The sequence below is a fragment of the Brachyhypopomus gauderio genome, unplaced genomic scaffold, assembly GCF_052324685.1.
Source record: "Brachyhypopomus gauderio isolate BG-103 unplaced genomic scaffold, BGAUD_0.2 sc132, whole genome shotgun sequence".
NCBI classification, from domain to species: domain Eukaryota; kingdom Metazoa; phylum Chordata; class Actinopteri; order Gymnotiformes; family Hypopomidae; genus Brachyhypopomus; species Brachyhypopomus gauderio.
The window spans coordinates 434,915-452,986 of NW_027506953.1; the positions used below are offsets into that span (position 1 = coordinate 434,915).

General features: G+C 42.7%; 1 protein-coding gene across 1 annotated transcript in view; it reads left to right on the forward strand.

The window, feature by feature from the left end:
- The window catches only part of pde4a (phosphodiesterase 4A, cAMP-specific), a 73,188-nt gene that overhangs the window by 50,359 nt on the left and 4,757 nt on the right, over window positions 1–18,072 (forward strand). The window contains exons 7-17 of the mRNA XM_076994038.1: window positions 658–751; window positions 889–1,052; window positions 1,147–1,245; window positions 1,410–1,574; window positions 1,670–1,769; window positions 1,893–2,047; window positions 2,244–2,366; window positions 10,322–10,504; window positions 10,652–11,128; window positions 17,510–17,645; window positions 17,896–18,012. Of these exons, the coding sequence (XP_076850153.1) occupies window positions 658–751; window positions 889–1,052; window positions 1,147–1,245; window positions 1,410–1,574; window positions 1,670–1,769; window positions 1,893–2,047; window positions 2,244–2,366; window positions 10,322–10,504; window positions 10,652–11,128; window positions 17,510–17,645; window positions 17,896–18,012 (1,813 nt within the window). The remainder of the gene's footprint in view (window positions 1–657; window positions 752–888; window positions 1,053–1,146; window positions 1,246–1,409; window positions 1,575–1,669; window positions 1,770–1,892; window positions 2,048–2,243; window positions 2,367–10,321; window positions 10,505–10,651; window positions 11,129–17,509; window positions 17,646–17,895; window positions 18,013–18,072) is intronic.

Here is an 18,072-nt window from a genome sequence, read left to right on the forward strand (position 1 = left end):
CTGAGGCTGCGTTTACTTCCTTTACAGCTTACAGACAGACGTGTGTGTGTGTGTGTGTGTGTGTGTGTGTGTGTGTGTGTGTGTGTGTGTGTGTGTGTGTGTGTGTGTGTGTCCTTGCTTCACTGCAGTCAACTGTTTGGTAGGACAGATGAAAGCATTCTTTTTCACTGGCTTGCACATAATCATGGTTTAATTAATAATAGACACTATTGATTGATTTGACCATATGATATCCCAGATAATATTGGATTTCAATAAGCACCTATCAGATCCCACCAAATATAACATTGCAGGCTACAGCACAACACACATTAGACACAGAAGATTAAGATCAGCCTATAAGGTGATGCATCCCTCCCGGTCTTCTAAAGGTCCAAATCTCCTAAAACCTGTGGCACAACAGCCTGAAAATATCACAACAGCCTGAAGATTTTGGAACGCAGTGTTGTTCCTTCTCAGTGTGCTACCACACTTCAGTCTCCCTGAACACATCTGCTGCCTGGTGGCATCCCAGGAGCTTTACTGTAGTTTCTTATCATTCCTCCTTTATTTAACCTTGTAAATCCTGTAAAGCGCTTTGTGACAACATATGTTGTGAAAAACGCCATACAAATATATTTGATTTGATTTGACTTTATTCCCATCTTTGTCCTGCAGTTTAAGAGGATGCTAAACAGGGAATTGTCTCATCTGTCTGAGATGAGTCGTTCAGGGAACCAGGTGTCTGAGTACATCTCTACTACCTTCCTAGGTGAGTGAGCCCCCTTGTTCCATACCCTCCTGCTCCTTGAAACTCTGGCTCTACAGCCCCCTCTCCACATACACGAACTCTGTCGTAAAGCTGTGCCTGTCCGCTGAGTCTGGCGAGGGCCTGTTTGTTCCCCGCAGACAAGCAGAACGAGGTGGAGATCCCATCACCGACGCTGTGCGAGCGTGAGAAGCCCATGTGTCACATCAGTGGGGTGAAGAAGCTGACACACAGCTCAAGCCTGACCAGCACCGCACTGCCACGCTTCGGCATCAAGACCGAGCACGAGGACGCACTTGCCAGGGTACGACCCCGCCCCTGGCCCCGCCCCCCTCCCCTGGCCACGCCCATCAGAGGTGCTGACACTGATGCATTTTCCCTATACTGTCTGTTTACAGGAGCTGGACGACTTGAACAAGTGGGGCCTTAATATCTTCCATGTGGCAGAGTTCTCTAATAACAGACCTCTGAGCTGCATCATGTTTGCCATCTTCCAGGTCTGTGATGCGGTCGTTGTGATGTCACTTCCCACTCCCCCTATTTATAATAATAATGATAATAATAGTAATAGTTGAAAGTTGAATTAGAGTAGTGCCCTTCTCCTAGCCGAGGTCGTCGGGTTTTCCTCTAATGTGTAGAATGCATTGTTGTCTGTTGAAAGGAGCGAGACCTGCTGAAGACGTTTCGGATTCCCATGGACACATTTGTTACCTACGTGATGACACTGGAAGATCACTACCATGCCAACGTGGCTTATCACAACAGCCTGCATGCCGCTGACGTCACACAGTCTACACACGTGCTGCTGTCCACACCAGCACTGGACGTGAGTACAACTTGTCACGTGGTGCACACGTGACCTTCAGATTCAGCATGTCTGATGTTTCTCCGTGCACACACGCCACTGTGTTTCTCCACCAGGCTGTCTTCACCGATCTGGAAATATTAGCTGCTTTGTTTGCCGCAGCCATCCATGACGTGGACCATCCTGGGGTTTCCAACCAGTTCCTCATCAATACCAGTAAGCTCACTCACACTGGAGGAGACGGATTAGCCTTGAGCAACAACACTGACCAGTAAGACTCTGCTCCACATGTGGGTTTGTGGAGACTGCAGCCTGTGTTTTGCTGCCTGTCTGCCACAGACTCGGAGCTGGCGCTGATGTACAATGACGAGTCAGTTCTGGAGAACCACCACCTGGCCGTGGGCTTCAAGTTGCTCCACGAGGAGAACTGTGACATCTTTCAGAACCTGAGCAAGAGGCAGCGGCAGAGCTTACGCAAGCTGGTGATTGACATGGTGAGACCCTGGAACCCCGCCCACCCACACACACCCCTGGAACCACCCCCACCCACACCAACTCCGCCCACCCACACCCACCCCTGCAACCCCGCCCACCATGCCCACCACACCCTCTATACTCCACTCCACCCTCCATGCCAGCTTTCAGCAATCTATAACCTCTTATCCCTGTCCTTCCTTCTCCACTGTGAAGGTGCTGGCGACAGACATGTCCAAACATATGAGTCTGCTGGCAGACCTGAAGACAATGGTGGAGACCAAGAAAGTGACAAGTTCAGGAGTCCTACTGCTCGACCGCTACACGGACCGCATACAGGTGAAACATTCGTCTGTGTGACAATAAATGAAACAGGACACTTTAAATAAACAATGACAATGCCAAAAACCCTAATTTACCCAACTTTACCTCAAATGTAATTAATAAGGCACATTTGGAGTCTGAGGTTTGCTTCTCTAGTTTTCAACTGAAGCTGTGAGGATATATGAGGATCAGACATAGCGCACATACAGTAATTGTATTCCATCTCACCAGGAATAATTTCTGGAAATATATTTTGTTATTTAGTCATCTTAAATAGTGATTCTCAAATAGCTGGGAAACAGATGTTTGTCAAATTAGGTTCACTGCACCTAACAAAAAATATTCATGAAGAACACAAAACAAAAAACACAAAAAACCAAGTCTAAAGTAAAATTAATTGATGTATGATTCCTTCTGTGTGGTATCTCTTCTCTGACTGGACCCTGAGGTCCTCGCTAATGTGGATGAGCTGGATGTTTGTGTTTTGGCTCCACTAGTGTTTTTTGTCCATTTTCCAGAAGTTTCCCATCCACAATAAAACACAAAAACAATGTTCAAGGTGAATAGTGAGCATATGCGACCTCTGACCCCTGTGTCATTTCCACCATGGGACAACATGCTGCAGTCACATGCAGTAGACACGTTACACAGCCCTTTAAAGACATGCCTAGCCCTTTAAAGACATGCCTAGCCCTTTAAAGACTTTGCCAGACTTTTTGTATGTTGTGTCTGAGTATTATGATCTGTGGAGAACAGTATCTCACTTCTGAATATGCTGAAGGTGAATCATAGAGGTGACAATAAACTGAACTGAACGGACCAGCATAGACATCAGGAGGAAACAAGCTGAACAGCACACTCAGATACTGTAGAGTGACAGTGGCATCTGGGATTTTGTATCTGTGGCATTCAAATGACATCTGTATGACATCTTTATATGACATCTTTATGTCATCTTTATGTGTTCTCTAAACTGCATTGTCCCTTATACACACTACAACACCATAGCTGCATTATCAGAAGGATCCACTTGGCAGGGCGGATTTCAAATGATGCGTCTGCAGTGGCGGACACCATTTTAGTGTGGAGGAATGAAGAGTGTGAAGACAGATGCATGTTACGCTTTTTCTGATTAGCTGTGAGCTCCAAATGCAGAGTGATGCAGTGGGAAGGAGATTCTGAGATCGCAGCTGTAGATTTGATAGTTGTGTCCAAGAGAGTTGTGTGTCCAAGAGTTGTGTGTCCAAGAGAGTTGTGTGTCCAAGAGTTGTGTGTCCAAGAGTTGTGTGTCCAAGAGTTGTGTGTCCAAGAGAGTTGTGTGTCCAAGAGTTGTGTGTCCAAGAGAGTTGTGTGTCCAAGAGTTGTGTGTCCAAGAGTTGTGTGTCCAAGAGAGTTGTGTGTCCAAGAGTTGTGTTTCTACCCTTACAGTTTCCAGCTATGTTGTCATGAAAGAAAAACGGCAACACAATTTAAGAAAAATCTTCAAAAACCTCCATTTTTAACCAATGACAAAACTAAAGAATTTGATTAATTTGATATGGACTTTGACAAAACATAAAGTAAAAAAGTGTTAAAAACTTTGAGTTGAAGCAACTTTGACCTTGTGTTAGTGTTAAAGACCTTAAAGTACCTCTGGGCTCCATTTAAGTGCATTTAAAATTCATTTACTTAGCTTGTCTTAGCTAGGGTGACCTCATGTCCTCTTTTTCATGTACATGTCCTCTTTTTGGGACCTATAAATGTGTCTGGCTGGGATTTCTAAGACGCCTAACGTCCAGGATTTGGCTTGCCTGTCGAGCTGATATTTCCCTATAGTGGCCATTCCCTATGTAGCTGTGGTTGAACTGGTCTGACCCTTCTCTACATATACACACCCTACACACCACAATCAGTCCATCATATACACACCCTACACACCACAATCAGTCCATCATATACACACCCTACACACCAAGATCAGTCCATCATATACACACCTTACACACCACGATCAGTCCATCATATACACACCCTACACACCACGATCAGTCCATCATATACACACCTTACACCACGATCAGTCCATCATATACACACCCTACACACCACAATCAGTCCATCATATACACACCCTACACACCAAGATCAGTCCATCATATACACACCCTACACACCACGATCAGTCCATCATATACACACCCTACACACCACAATCAGTCCATCATATACACACCCTACACACCAAGATCAGTCCATCATATACACACCCTACACACCACGATCAGTCCATCATATACACACCCTACACACCAAGATCAGTCCATCATATACACACCCTACACACCACGATCAGTCCATCATATACACACCCTACACACCATGATCAGTCCATCATATACACACCCTACACACAAAGATCAGTCCATCATATACACACCCTACACACCAAGATCAGTCCATCATATACACACCCTACACACCACGATCAGTCCATCATATACACACCCTGCACACCACGATCAATCCATCATATACACACCCTACACACCACGATCAGTCCATCATATACACACCCTACACACCACGATCAGTCCATCATATACACACCTTACACACAAAGATCAGTTCATCATATACACACCCTACACACCAAGATCAGTCCATCATATACACACCTTACACACAAAGATCAGTTCATCATATACACACCCTACACACCACGATCAGTCCGCCTGCTTCTCAGTGTGTGTATGGGCAGCTGTTCCACAGAATGGCGTAGGGCCAGGCAGCAACCATGAATTCTCCTTCTGCATGACCTTTCAGGCTTTTGAGTCTAATAAAATAGAAGTTAAAACAACTATGATGGTTGTGAAGTGGCCAGCGTTTGTGTGGAGCTCCCACAACAGGAGGAATCTGCCCTGGTGAACTGGCACTTTTGAATCTGAAACAAATTGGCCTTCAAAAAAGTGTTCACAAACACAACAGACCTGCTGACAAGTGTCTAGTGAAGTAGTAAATATTTCATGTCTTTTCATTTTTATGGATTTTCATTCAGTGTGAGCAGGAAAAAAATCTTTTTTACTCTCAATAAGGAACAGATTATTGGGTCATATAGGCTCTGAATGTCATTCTTCTTGGCCCTGTAATAAATACATTTGCTATGATCATTTATTATGATCTCCCGTCCAAAACATGGTCACCCAATTTTAGCACTGAATACTATTAAAACAAAATTCATGCAATACAAACAAAGTATTATGTATATTTGCATGATTGGACCAAATGTTAGGTCTGAAACGTTTAACTCTCAGTTACCTAGAACAGTTCTCTTACATGTTTTGGAAATATGTATTATTCTCTGTTAGCTAGAACATGCTTCTTACATATGTCAATGTCAATGTCAATGTCAATTTATTTATAGAGCACATTTAACACAACATTAGTTGACCAAAGTGCTGAACAGATTAAGAAACTTAAAATTACAATACGAGGACTAAAAACAACAACCAAATATATCAATAATTACATAAAAGCCAAAGAATAATAATGAGCTTTAAGCTTAGATTTAAAACTTGAAAGAGTAGGTGCCAATCGAATTTGCAGCGGTAACTCATTCCAGAGTTTCGGGGCGGCTACTACAAATGCTCGGTCCCCCCTCTGCTTCAGCCTGGTTTTGGGAACAACCAGCTGAAGCTGATCCGCAGATCTTAGGTGCCGAGCTGGAACATAGCGCACAAGCAGATCAATTATATAACTGGGTGCTAACCTGTTAAGAGACTTGTACACTAAAAGCAGAATTTTGAACTGTATTCTAAAAACCACTGGGAGCCAATGAAGTGAAGCCAGTACAGGAGTGATGTGTTCCCTCTTCGACGTATGTGTCAATAACCTTGCAGCAGCATTTTGTACCAATTGTAACTTAGCAGTCAAGGAATGGCCAACACCAACATACAGAGAGTTACAATAATCGAGTCTTGTAGAAATAATGATATGAATTACTTTCTCTAGATCAGAGAAAGATAAAAATGGCTTGATTTTAGCTAGCTGTCTTAATTGAAAGAAACTAGACTTAACTACTGCATTTATCTGCTTATCAAATTTAAAACCATCATCAAATATTACACCCAGGTTTTTGACTGATGACTTGGTAAAAGTCTGCCAATGGCCCAGGTTCCATTGGGGGCTAAATGCTGCTCTGTCTTGGCCAAATAAGATAATTTCAGTCTTGGTCTCATTTAAATAAAAAAAATTAAAAGCCATCCATGCTTTTATTTCATCAAGGCAACTCAATAAAGTAGTCAAAGCTGTGCCATCCTGCTTCTTTAAAGGTAAGTAAATCTGAGTGTCATCGGCATAACAATGAAAGGAGATACCATACTTTCTAAAGATGGCTCCCAAAGGTAGCATAAACAACGCAAACAAAAAGATCCCCCAAAAAAGATCCTTGGGGCCCAAGATCGATCCCTGAGGAACCCCACACGACAGAGATGCTGCTAATGACACAAACTCTCCACTGCTAACCACAAAACTCCTATCCGATAAGTATGACCGAAGCCACTCAAGGGCAAGGCCTTTAACTCCAACACAACATTCCAAACGCTCAACAAGAATATTATGGTCAATAGTGTCAAAAGCAGCAGTTAAATCTAAAAGAATAAGAACAGCACAATCACCAGAGTCTGTAATTATCAGTAAGTCATTAAAAATTTTCAGAAGGGCCGTTTCTGTACTATGGAGTGCTCTGAAACCAGATTGAAAAACCTCGTAGATATGATTTTCGTCTAAATAAGATTTCAGCTGTAGAAACACAACTTTCTCTAATATCTTCGACATAAACTGAAGTTTGGAAATAGGCCTAAAATTAGAGAGCACAGTTGGATCCAAATTGGACTTTTTAATTGTTGGATGGACCACCGCTTGTTTCAAATACCTAGGGACAATTCCTGTAGATAAACTACTATTAATAATAGTTACAACCTCAGATCCTATAGTCTCAAATACCTTCTTAAAAAATCGAGAATCCAATACATCGAAAGGACAAGAACTCGTATTTAATTGGCCAACAATTTCCTTCAGCTGCCTAAAAGAGACAGGCTCAAACTGCTCAAAGACAGCAGAGCTAGTCACTAAGGCAGGCGGGACATAAGAAGAAGGACACTTAATAGTAGACCTTAAATTTGTGATTTTCTCATTTAAAAAATGTGAAAATTTTTCACAAATATTTAGAGAGTATTAAATAATGTACGTGGTTTATGACTATTATTTTGGATAATGGTAAAAAAATACAGATTTTTTTCTGCCTTCACTGTTTTTTGATACTTAAACCATTTTTCTTTAAGTATCTCATAAGATACCCGTAGCTTATCCTTTTTCCATTTACGTTCTGCTTTCCTACACGCTTGACTGGCTGCACGGGTAGTGGAATTGGGCCAGGGTTCATTTTTTAACTTAAAAGGAATACATTTAAGTGGAGCTATGTTATCCAACAAATTACTACAGGTAGACTGGAAAGCTGCTAGTATATCATTGGGATTGTGGAGTTCATAAAAGGCATTACCAGATTTAAAAGTATTAAATGTAGCAATAAAACGTTCAGCAGTATTTTCATTTAAAATACGAGAGTATCGACCCATTACAGAAGGAGCAACAGTCTTAACCTTTGATGTTTCAAACCTAATAGGATTATGATCTGAAAACACTGCATCGTCCAGTTCAAGACTGTTCACAGGAACATTAAAATATAGAACAATGTCAATAGTATGCCCCTGTTCATGTGTAGGGCCCTTTACTGACTGTGCAAGATTAAAAGAATCCAAGAGATCCAAAAATTATTTGGTCATATAACTCTCTGTTAGCTAGAACATGGCTCTTTTGTTGTTTAAGTTGTGTTACCTATGTTTTTATGCAAAGTATTAATGCAGACGTTGGTACCTTTTAATACTTTCAAAATTCAATTTTCAAAAGTACTAATTAGTTTACTGCAATAATTCTCAGTATCATTTACCACTTGAGTCCTCTTCTACGTTAGCTGCTGAAAAGGCTCCGTGCCTGTCCGATCATTATCGTTGCTTTTGAAGGTCTAATGCCTGAGCACCTCAGAGAGAAACACTTCCAGGACTTGAGCAGGACTTGAGCAGTCTGGACTGGGTTTCTCAGAAGCTGCAAAACATATGTCGTAATTCAAAGGGAGAGCAAACATTTACACTGAACACTCTCCAACTTCTAAGATGATCTTGGTACTATGATGAGTTTGAGGAAGGTGCCCTCTTTGTTTTAATAACACAGGTGCAAATGTAACACAATAATCGGTGTAAAACTATAGTTGACTCAGTGATTTTCATGGATGAATGAGTGTAAAATCGGAAACTGATTCTGAAGTCTTTTTCTGCTCTGGTGTTGTTTAAAAGAAACAACTTCTCAGAAGTGATTTGTCTGGTTTTAAAGCTATTTAAGGAGCCCTTGTAGAACCCTAATCCTGTAGAACCCTCACCTTGTAGAACCCTAAATCTTACACTGTAGAACCCTAATCCTGTGGAACCCTAAGCCTTACACTGTAGAACCCTAATCCTGTAGAACCCTAAGCATTACACTGTAGAACCCTAATCCTGTAGAACCCTAACCCTGTAGAACCCTAAGCCTTACTCTGTAGAACCCTAATACTGTAGAAATGCAACGTTACTTCACACAGAGTAATAAACCACACTGAACACATGCAAACTCTGTAGAACCATAACGCTAACCCCATAGAACCCAAAACCTTAGACTGTAGAACTCTAACCCTGTAGTAGTGCAACTACGCTTTCACATTTTAATGGCCATTACGTTCCAATCACCATTGTGTTCTAATGACGCCTTTATGTTTTTCACTACATGTATGTCCATTATACTTATAATGTCCATTCAGTTCTTGACTCCTCCCACTCCTTCAACATTTAAACACAAAATGTGGTGCACCTAACTTTTTTACACTTCTTTTCTTCCATGAAGGTGTTACCTTTCCACCAATGATTGACTCAAGTTAAACTTTCAAATAATGGGTTTCTGTCTCTCTCTCTCTCTCTCTCTCTCTCTCGTTTCTCTCAGTCTCTCTCTCTCTCACTCCCTCTCTTCAGACAAACCTCACATTCATGAACACCAGCTGTTGTCTCTTACAGTTTCATGTCTGACTAATTATCCGTTTGGAGAGGAAGTGATGTGGTCTGTCAGCTTTACGTTTATACTGTACTGCGTGTGACACTCTCATCCACAGCCACGTATATGTTTATCGTTATGGCAGCACATATTATCTTGGCTCTGCTAGCACCTGGCTCGACCAGCATGACCAGGGAAGCTACCGGAACATGGGCAAGTTTTAGTTTAGCAGCTGAGTATAACAGACATGTTTCACAATGAGAAGCTCTGCTAACTCTACAGCTAGCAGCTGTTCTGAGGTCAGTCAAGAGCTTGTTATGTCACTGCTGACCTCTGGATTGTATCCACTTACCTTGTATCCACTTACCTACCTAATCACGAGTTCAAACTGAGCAATATGTAGCTCTGACTGTAAAATTGCCAGATAAATCCACAAAGCTGATGCTTTATTTTTACAAAATAGTTGATAGATGAATGAAAATAATATTTAATTATCTAACTTATCTCAATTTTACTAATATTTTACAGTTAAGTACATAAGGCCATTTTTTACAGTTAAGTACAAAAAACCCTGCAGTATCAGCCACAGGTTAATAAATACTGTCAGACTACAAATGTCATCCATTAATGCAGAGTTATAGTAGTTGGTTTATGTTTCTGTCATGTATACATTTTTAGCCTGTCCAATAAATAAATTAAGTACATAGTAGTACAAAAACAGCTCTTGTTGCAAAATAAATTATAAGGAGCCAACATCTGTGTGTGTGTGTGTGTGTGTGTGTGTGTGTGTGTGTGTGTGTGTGTGTGTGTGTGTGTGTGTGTGTGTGTGTGTGTGTGCGCGTGTGTGTGTGTGTGTGTAGGTTCTGAGAAACATGGTCCACTGTGCTGACCTCAGCAACCCCACAAAGCCCTTGGCAGTGTACCGACAGTGGACTGACCGCATCATGGAGGAGTTCTTCAGGCAGGGAGACAGGGAGCGTGAGCGTGGGATGGAGATCAGTCCCATGTGTGACAAACACACTGCATCTGTGGAGAAGAGTCAGGTACACACACACACACACACACACACACACACACACTACACACATACGCTTATACACTCACAGGCACTTTCTCACACACTCTAACACATTCATTAAAAGTCAATGCAAATCTACCTTCTAACCCTCCAATGTTCCATATTCTCACAGGTGGGTTTTATCGACTATATCGTTCACCCCTTGTGGGAGACCTGGGGTGACCTGGTGCACCCCGACGCTCAGGACATCTTAGACACCCTGGAAGATAACCGGGACTGGTACCAGAGCACCATCCCGCAGAGCCCGTCTCCTCCACCGCTCCCAGAGAATGAGCTGGACTCCTGCACAGAGAAGTTCCAGTTTGAGCTGACCCTGGAGGGGGAGTCAGAGCAGGGTGAAGGGCCTTCTGACCAGAACCACGTCACAGACGATGCCCAGGAGGAGCAGGAGGAGATGAAGGGAGGGGCAGATCCCGGGGGAGGTGGGGGGGAGGAGGAGGGTGGAGGAGATGTTGTGGTGGAGAGGTCTGGGAGGAGGCGACTGCAGGTCCAGTCGGTGGTGGAGGAAGAGGACGAGGAGAGACATTCTGACGGAAGTCCCGCTGAGGAGGTGGGAGACGAGGAGGAGTCGTCCTCTCCCGCTGATCACACATGAGCTCAGCAGCCATCTGGCTCATCCAAGGGGAGTGCAGGAAACAGGACGTCCTGACAGAACTCTGTGTCCCGCACCTCCCTGTCTTGTCCACCTTCCTCGGTTGTGATGGGAAAATTGTGAACAAAACAATAATTCTGCACCAACTCAATAATATTTTTCATTTTATTTTTCAAAAAAAGGGAACAAACTAATATTGCTATCAGATAAGTAATTAACACAGCAACTGTAGATTGGGAGGGTGCTGGAGCTTCCAGCCGAAGGGAAGAGTTTGTGAGGAAGAAAATCAATTTAGGGGAGTTTAAATTGGGTGTAGCACACATTCACATATGCACATGCACTGTGCTTTCATGCCTAAACACACACATACACACACACAAGTGTGCACACACACACACACACATGCACATGCACACTCACAGATGCACATCAGTAAATGTACCATACAATATGTGCACACACCCTAGATGTCTGTCTGTGTTTGTGTTTTGGGGGGACTTGGATTTGGAAGGGATCTCTTTGGAATAAGCCATCTCAAATGGAATAGCAACTAGTATCCGTATCAATAGTCAACTTGTTTTTAACGGATTCATAACAGAAACTGAAATCCCCGGAAAGCGCATGGTCAGTTCAATTCGGGGTGACTTTTATTTTCCATTTCTGTCGGAAAGAAAACCATGAGGACACGCCGCTCCAGAGGGACGATTGTGGGGACTGGGAGTGTGAGAGGACGAGGGGGTGTGGACGGAGGACAGCGTGAGCTCTGGATCCTCTTTTCCCTTTACCAGGAGAGCTGCCAGCGTGCGACGGCCACGTGCCTTTCTGAACCACCGGCTTCAGGCTCTGGAGCTGCCGTGAAGCAATGCATCGTGGGACAGGAGTGTGTGCTTTTGTCTTCATTCCTCGATTGTTACCTGCTATCTCTCTATCTCGCTGTCGTGCAAGGTCTTCATGATTGTCGGAAACGTTGGCGTCGTCTCGTTGAATAGCTTGTCTCATTGTGTTAAGTCTTCCTTGGTTGCTTCTGCACATGTCAAGCATTTAGGGGACTCTAAAATAAGGGCAAGCCATGGGTGTGGCCCCTGGGCGTGGCCCCTGGGCGAGGCCCCTGGGCTGATGTCTCCCTTCACCGTTCATGCACACAAGGACAGCCACTCTTTAAGAATAAGCCATGAGAGGTTTGGTAACTGCGTTAGCCTGTCCCAGGTGCTCCTGAGAAAACCCGAATCTTTACCGTTGAGACTGGCAGATCCGTGCTGGCAGTCCGATCTTCACCCACCTAAATAATGCACTTACACTCCATCACAAAGCCAATATGATTCTTTATTCTGTCTTGCCAAAGGGATGGGTGGGGAATACACTGACCGAGCTGTGTCAGAAGGATGTGATTGGTTGAGAGGAACCTGGGTGAGGGTCAGTGGTGCCGTGCACAGGGAGCCACATGCAGCCATTATTGAGTTTAATGCTTTATTGCCTTAACACTGCAGGGTTTTATATCTGTCCCTATGTTGACAAGATGCTCACGAAATATCCCAGAATATTTGTTTTATGTGTAGATCTTGTGCTAAATGTCTGTCCAGATACTTAATTAAGGCATCATCTGCACTGAGAGGTGTGTTTCTTGTCATATTTTCAGTGAGTGTCGCACAGTTGCAGACTGCAGTGCACTGGAGAGCAGAGTCATCTCACAAGCGCCAATAAGTGAGAGGGGTCTGGGCAGGAACATCGCACGGATGTTGACCAGGTGTCTTCATTTTGCATTGGAGTGTGAGGAAATGAAGTAGTCGGTAGGGCAGTGGTGATTTAATGAGAATAAATCCTGTCCAGATGTGGAGACAAGCTGTTTTCTGCTGGTCAGTAGCTTCTAATCTGTGCCTGTTGCTGCCTTTGAAGTCACACCAATACAAACCTAATATCAAAATGTCTGAGTGAGTAAACAAGGTGTGATCAAATAAGATGTGATCATACTAGGTGTGGTCAGGTGAGGTGTGATCAGACTAGGCGTGATCAGGTGAGGTTATGATCAGACTAGGTGTGATCAGGTGAGGTGTGATCAGACTAGGTGTGATCAAATAAGATGTGATCAGACTAAGTGTGATCAGGTGAGGTGTGATCAAATAAGATGTGATCAGACTAGGTGTGATCAGGTGAGGTGTGATCAAATAAGATGTGATCAGACTAGGTGTAGTCAGGTGAGTTGTGATCAGACTAGGTGTGATCAGGTGAGTTGTAATCAGACTAGGTGTGATCAGGTGAGGTGTAATCAGACTAGGTGTGATCAGGTGAGGTATGATCAGACTAGATGTGATCAGGTGAGGTGTAATCAGACTAGGTGTGATCAGGTGAGGTATGATCAGACTAGATGTGATCAGGTGAGATGTAATCAGACTAGGTGTGATCAGGTGAGGTATGATCAGACTAGATGTGATCAGGTGAGATGTAATCAGACTAGGTGTGATCAGGTGAGGTGTAATCAGACTAGATGTGATCAGGTGAGATGTAATCAGACTAGGTGTGATCAGGTGAGGTGTAATCAGACTAGATGCGATCAGGTGAGATGTAATCAGACTAGGTGTGATCAGGTGAGGTGTAATCAGACTAGATGTGATCAGGTGAGATGTAATCAGACTAGGTGTGATCAGGTGAGGTGTGGCTTGTGGCTTGGGGCCCTAATAGGTGTGAGGCAGGGCTGTAACCCAAGGTTTGCTTGTTGGAAGAACAGAATACATTCCCATATGCATTTTCCTACCTAACCCTAGAGAATACTTTGGTTTCTGACTTCTTGTTAATGATGTAAACTCTTAAGCAAACAAATGCTATTTGCCATTTTAACACAATACTGTAGCAATCGTTTCTTATTAAGAAATTATTCAATTACTTACTTGCTGCCGTTCTTGTTGAAGTATCAAAGGGAAAGTGTTTTCTTTGAACAGTTTGTGTACAGTTTTTATTTTTGTATCATCCTGGTTGGTGGTCATGATTTTGAAGAATTAAATTACAAGAGAATATAAAGATTAGAGTTCACAGCTTGTTTTGTATATATTGTAATGTTGGATTGTATATTTGAAATCACTTGGAATCAGTCACTGACAACGTATCAGTTTTAGTTGTTCTAATCTAAAGCGTAGTTGAACTGTTGGATTTGCTCCTCTCTCTCTCTCTCTCTCTCTCTCTCTCGCTCTCTCTCTCTCTCTCCCGCTCCCCTCTCTCTCCTCCCTCCTCTCTCTCTCTCTCTCTCTCTCTCTCTCTCTCTCTCTCTCTCTCTCTCTTCTCTCTCTCTCCCCTCCTTTCTCCCCCCCCCCCTTCTCTCTCATTTTTTGTTTCAGGTTTACAGAACGAATCCTACCTTCATGAACTTCTGTATATTAGAATTGTGTCTGAGAATAGAATAATCAATGTTGAATTCTACAAGTCATCTGTACCCACACTTCATATGTGCTGTAGGGTTGTGAGAGAGCTGCTCTGGGTAATGTGTTCAGGGTACATGGTAACAGTATATGGCAATAGTATATGGTAACAGTACATGGTAACTGTACATGGTAACAGTACATGGCAACAGTGCATGGCAACAGGAGACACAGTCTGTGTGGCTGGGACTTTTCCCACCATAGCGACACACTCTCCCTGTTGCATGACAAAGACCAGGTACCCTGTATCAATAATGCTCGTAATGGCTGTGTTGGTAATGACTGATCGCTAATCCACGTGAAGGCTGGTCAGTGTAGGATGGGGGAGTGTGGGGGAGCCTTCTAAGCCACTGGGACAGTCAAGATACAAGGGTTGATGTGGCTTAATTAGAAAAAAAGTTTACTTGTATTTCAGTTACTATCCTCACATGAGAATCCTTTATGGAATGACTCTCTGGGCTTTAAATAATATGTTACCTGTTCATAAATTATAATAAATAATATATAGGAAAAACACAAGAAAATGATTGTAATATTTGTAAATTACATTGCTGTAATGTAATGTGTATAATGTGTCCAAGTTATTTTATATTATATTATTTTTATGAAAGGTTATCCTCTGAGAGAACTAAGGTGTCAATTTGTGAATAAAAGGCATTTAATAAGCAAATGGCTATCTATATAAATACACACACACACACACACACACACACACACATATATATATATATATATATATATATATATATATATATATATATATATATATATATATATATATACATATATATCAGTATATTTTTCTTTTCTTTCACTGTTCAGTACTGTAAAGTGTGTTGAAAATACAAATAAAGGATGATTTTTCTAAAAAATGTGATGTGAATGGTTGCAGCAGTGTTTCTTCTGTCACTGGGGTAAACGCACACACACAAAACACAGTACCGGTCCAGAAAGTGCACACACCTGACTGATATTTTAAAGCTATTTTAGTCCTAATGGTTTAGTTTTTAGTAAAAAATACAAATATTGATGGTTGTTAGTTTGTACATGATTATATGACTCATTTCCAAACAGGACGTGCTTTAATTAACGCTGACGATCACATCACGGAGGCTGCAAGACAATAGTGGAGTAAGAAGAGCGTGACGAGGACTTCCAGGAAGAATCTGTTACACATCAGCTGGTTAGATAACAGAGCCGTTCATCATCTCTTTTGTGTAGTTTTTAGTTGTGATGTGTTGCCTTTTTGCCTGTGATGTGTACTTTTTGTTTACTTACCTTTCTCCCACAGAGTGGCTCTCTTTTCTGATTTTTCTCTGAGGCTATGCTTTTCGATAAAGGAGCATTTGTTTCAGCAGGAACAGCTCACGTTCACTTCATTCTTCCGCACCGCCGCTACATTGGTGTCACAAGTGGGATGCTGCCGCTGAGCTGGACGAAATCGAGCGGCACGTCAAACAAATTCGAAGACAGTTGGTGTAGCATGTGGTCAGGTTGAGGGTATCATGGGTTCTCATGGATGAAGTCACCTGACTGGAAAGAACTGAGCATGCAGTGTCAGTGTAGTCTGGGTGAACCCGGGAGGCCATAGGCAGAACACACCCGCATAACCTTCAGCAGCCCTGATGATGCAGCAGACGTAAACACGTATCCGCACCACATCCCATTTGATAAAAAGTGAGGTGGTAGTTACAGGGATCATTCAGCCATCAAACAAGTCTTGGACAGCACCGGAGGTCCCGGTGAAGAAAAAGGCTTCTGGGCAGGGGCGCAGATGGAAATTCTGAAGTGAGGGGGACCAAGCTGTACAATATATACGTTTATGCTTGTAGATGCTAGATTTCTGATGGGGTCAATATAAATCTGGAGGGGACATGTCCCCCCCGTCCCCAGTGCCATCTGCGCCCCTGCTTCTGGGTGATCAACACTGCTTCCTGACTTGTACCTGCCCGCATTCATCAATGATGCCTTAGATCAGGACACTGTTCAGACTGTGTAATTCTGTCAAACTTTTAGAATGAGCCAATGGAGTGGAATGGAGCACTGTGAGTGAGGACCCCCAGGTGTGTTTTAGATTATCTTCACATTGTTGTAGATAATAATGTAGTTATTATGCTGGGTGACCTGTGGTGGTGTGATGTGTTTTGCAGTCACGGTCCACATGAAGTTCCATTTATTTTTTCCACAAAATAAAGGATCCCTGCTTGGCTATACTGCTTAAAGTCCAATGTCATTTTGAAAGTAAACCTATAAATGTAAACGAAGTAAATGCTTTCTGGAAATATATTGTGGCTTGTGTATTTTGAATTCCATTCCTTTAACTGAATTAATCAATTTCAGATTCACACTGCTCACTCTATATCAGATCATTTTTGCATCCATATTCCAAACCTACGTAGCTGAGCCCCGGCGGTGAAAACGCCTCTGACGTATTTGAAAACTCGTGAAGACGTCAAATCATTACGTCACCCATAATGCCGAAGAATCAGCCAATCAGAGCAGAACACCGCAGTACGTGAGCACGCATAGCACTCGCTACGGAAGCGGGTGATGAATGGTTATCTCATTTGTATGCACTTTGTAGATTGCAATTTGTAAATTGTTCATCTGATCGTAAGTTTGATGGATTGTTACTATTCAGGGTTATTATTTTAAGATATGCACTATAGTTACTATTACGTATTAACAAAGCTTACATGGTCGTTGCCTAACGCTCGCAGGCAGCTAAGAAGCTAGCTTAGCCAGTTAGCTTAGCTAGTTAGGGCTGTGCACATTATTTGAACAACCTAGTTGGTCGCTGGGTAGTACAGCATCTTACGAGCTCGCTTTATCGCTTCTAAATGTATTACATTCAGCAGTGATGTGATGTGATGTGTGTGGGCAGGACGCTGCTAGTAATGTAGGTTACCTTAAATCGACTGGCTGTTTAAAATAACCCTCAATTTAAAGCTGGATATTTCTCACCCCCAAGGTCACGAGCGTCGGATATTATATTTATATATATCTCGGATCCATCAACATGACGTGTGTGCATCTGCTGTTCATAAGCTTAATATGCTTATCTGGAGCGGTAGAGGTTCAAAGGCCCCGCGGAGTACCAATGACAAGTAAGATCATCGCTACATATCAGTGTTCTTAACAATATCTCTCTCTCTCTCTCTCTCTCTCTCTCTCTCTCTCTCTCTCTCTCTCTCTCTCTCTCTCTCTCTCTCTCTCTCTGTGGCATTGATGTCTGTATGAATCCTGTACAAATCCCGTATGTATGTATGTATGTGTGTGTTTATATGTATAGCCTATATATATATACGAAATCGTTCCTGTAACCTGTTTATTTCTTATTTGCCCTCCCCAATGCAGAACGACAGTTCTACGATGAAAACAAACCATTCACTTGTCTGGATGGCTCTCGCACCATTGCGTTTGATCGTGTGAATGACGACTACTGTGACTGCAAAGACGGCTCGGATGAACCAGGTGCTGATCAACAGTCTTTACTTGAAGCATCTATAAATCTGTTTGGACTCTTATTGCAGT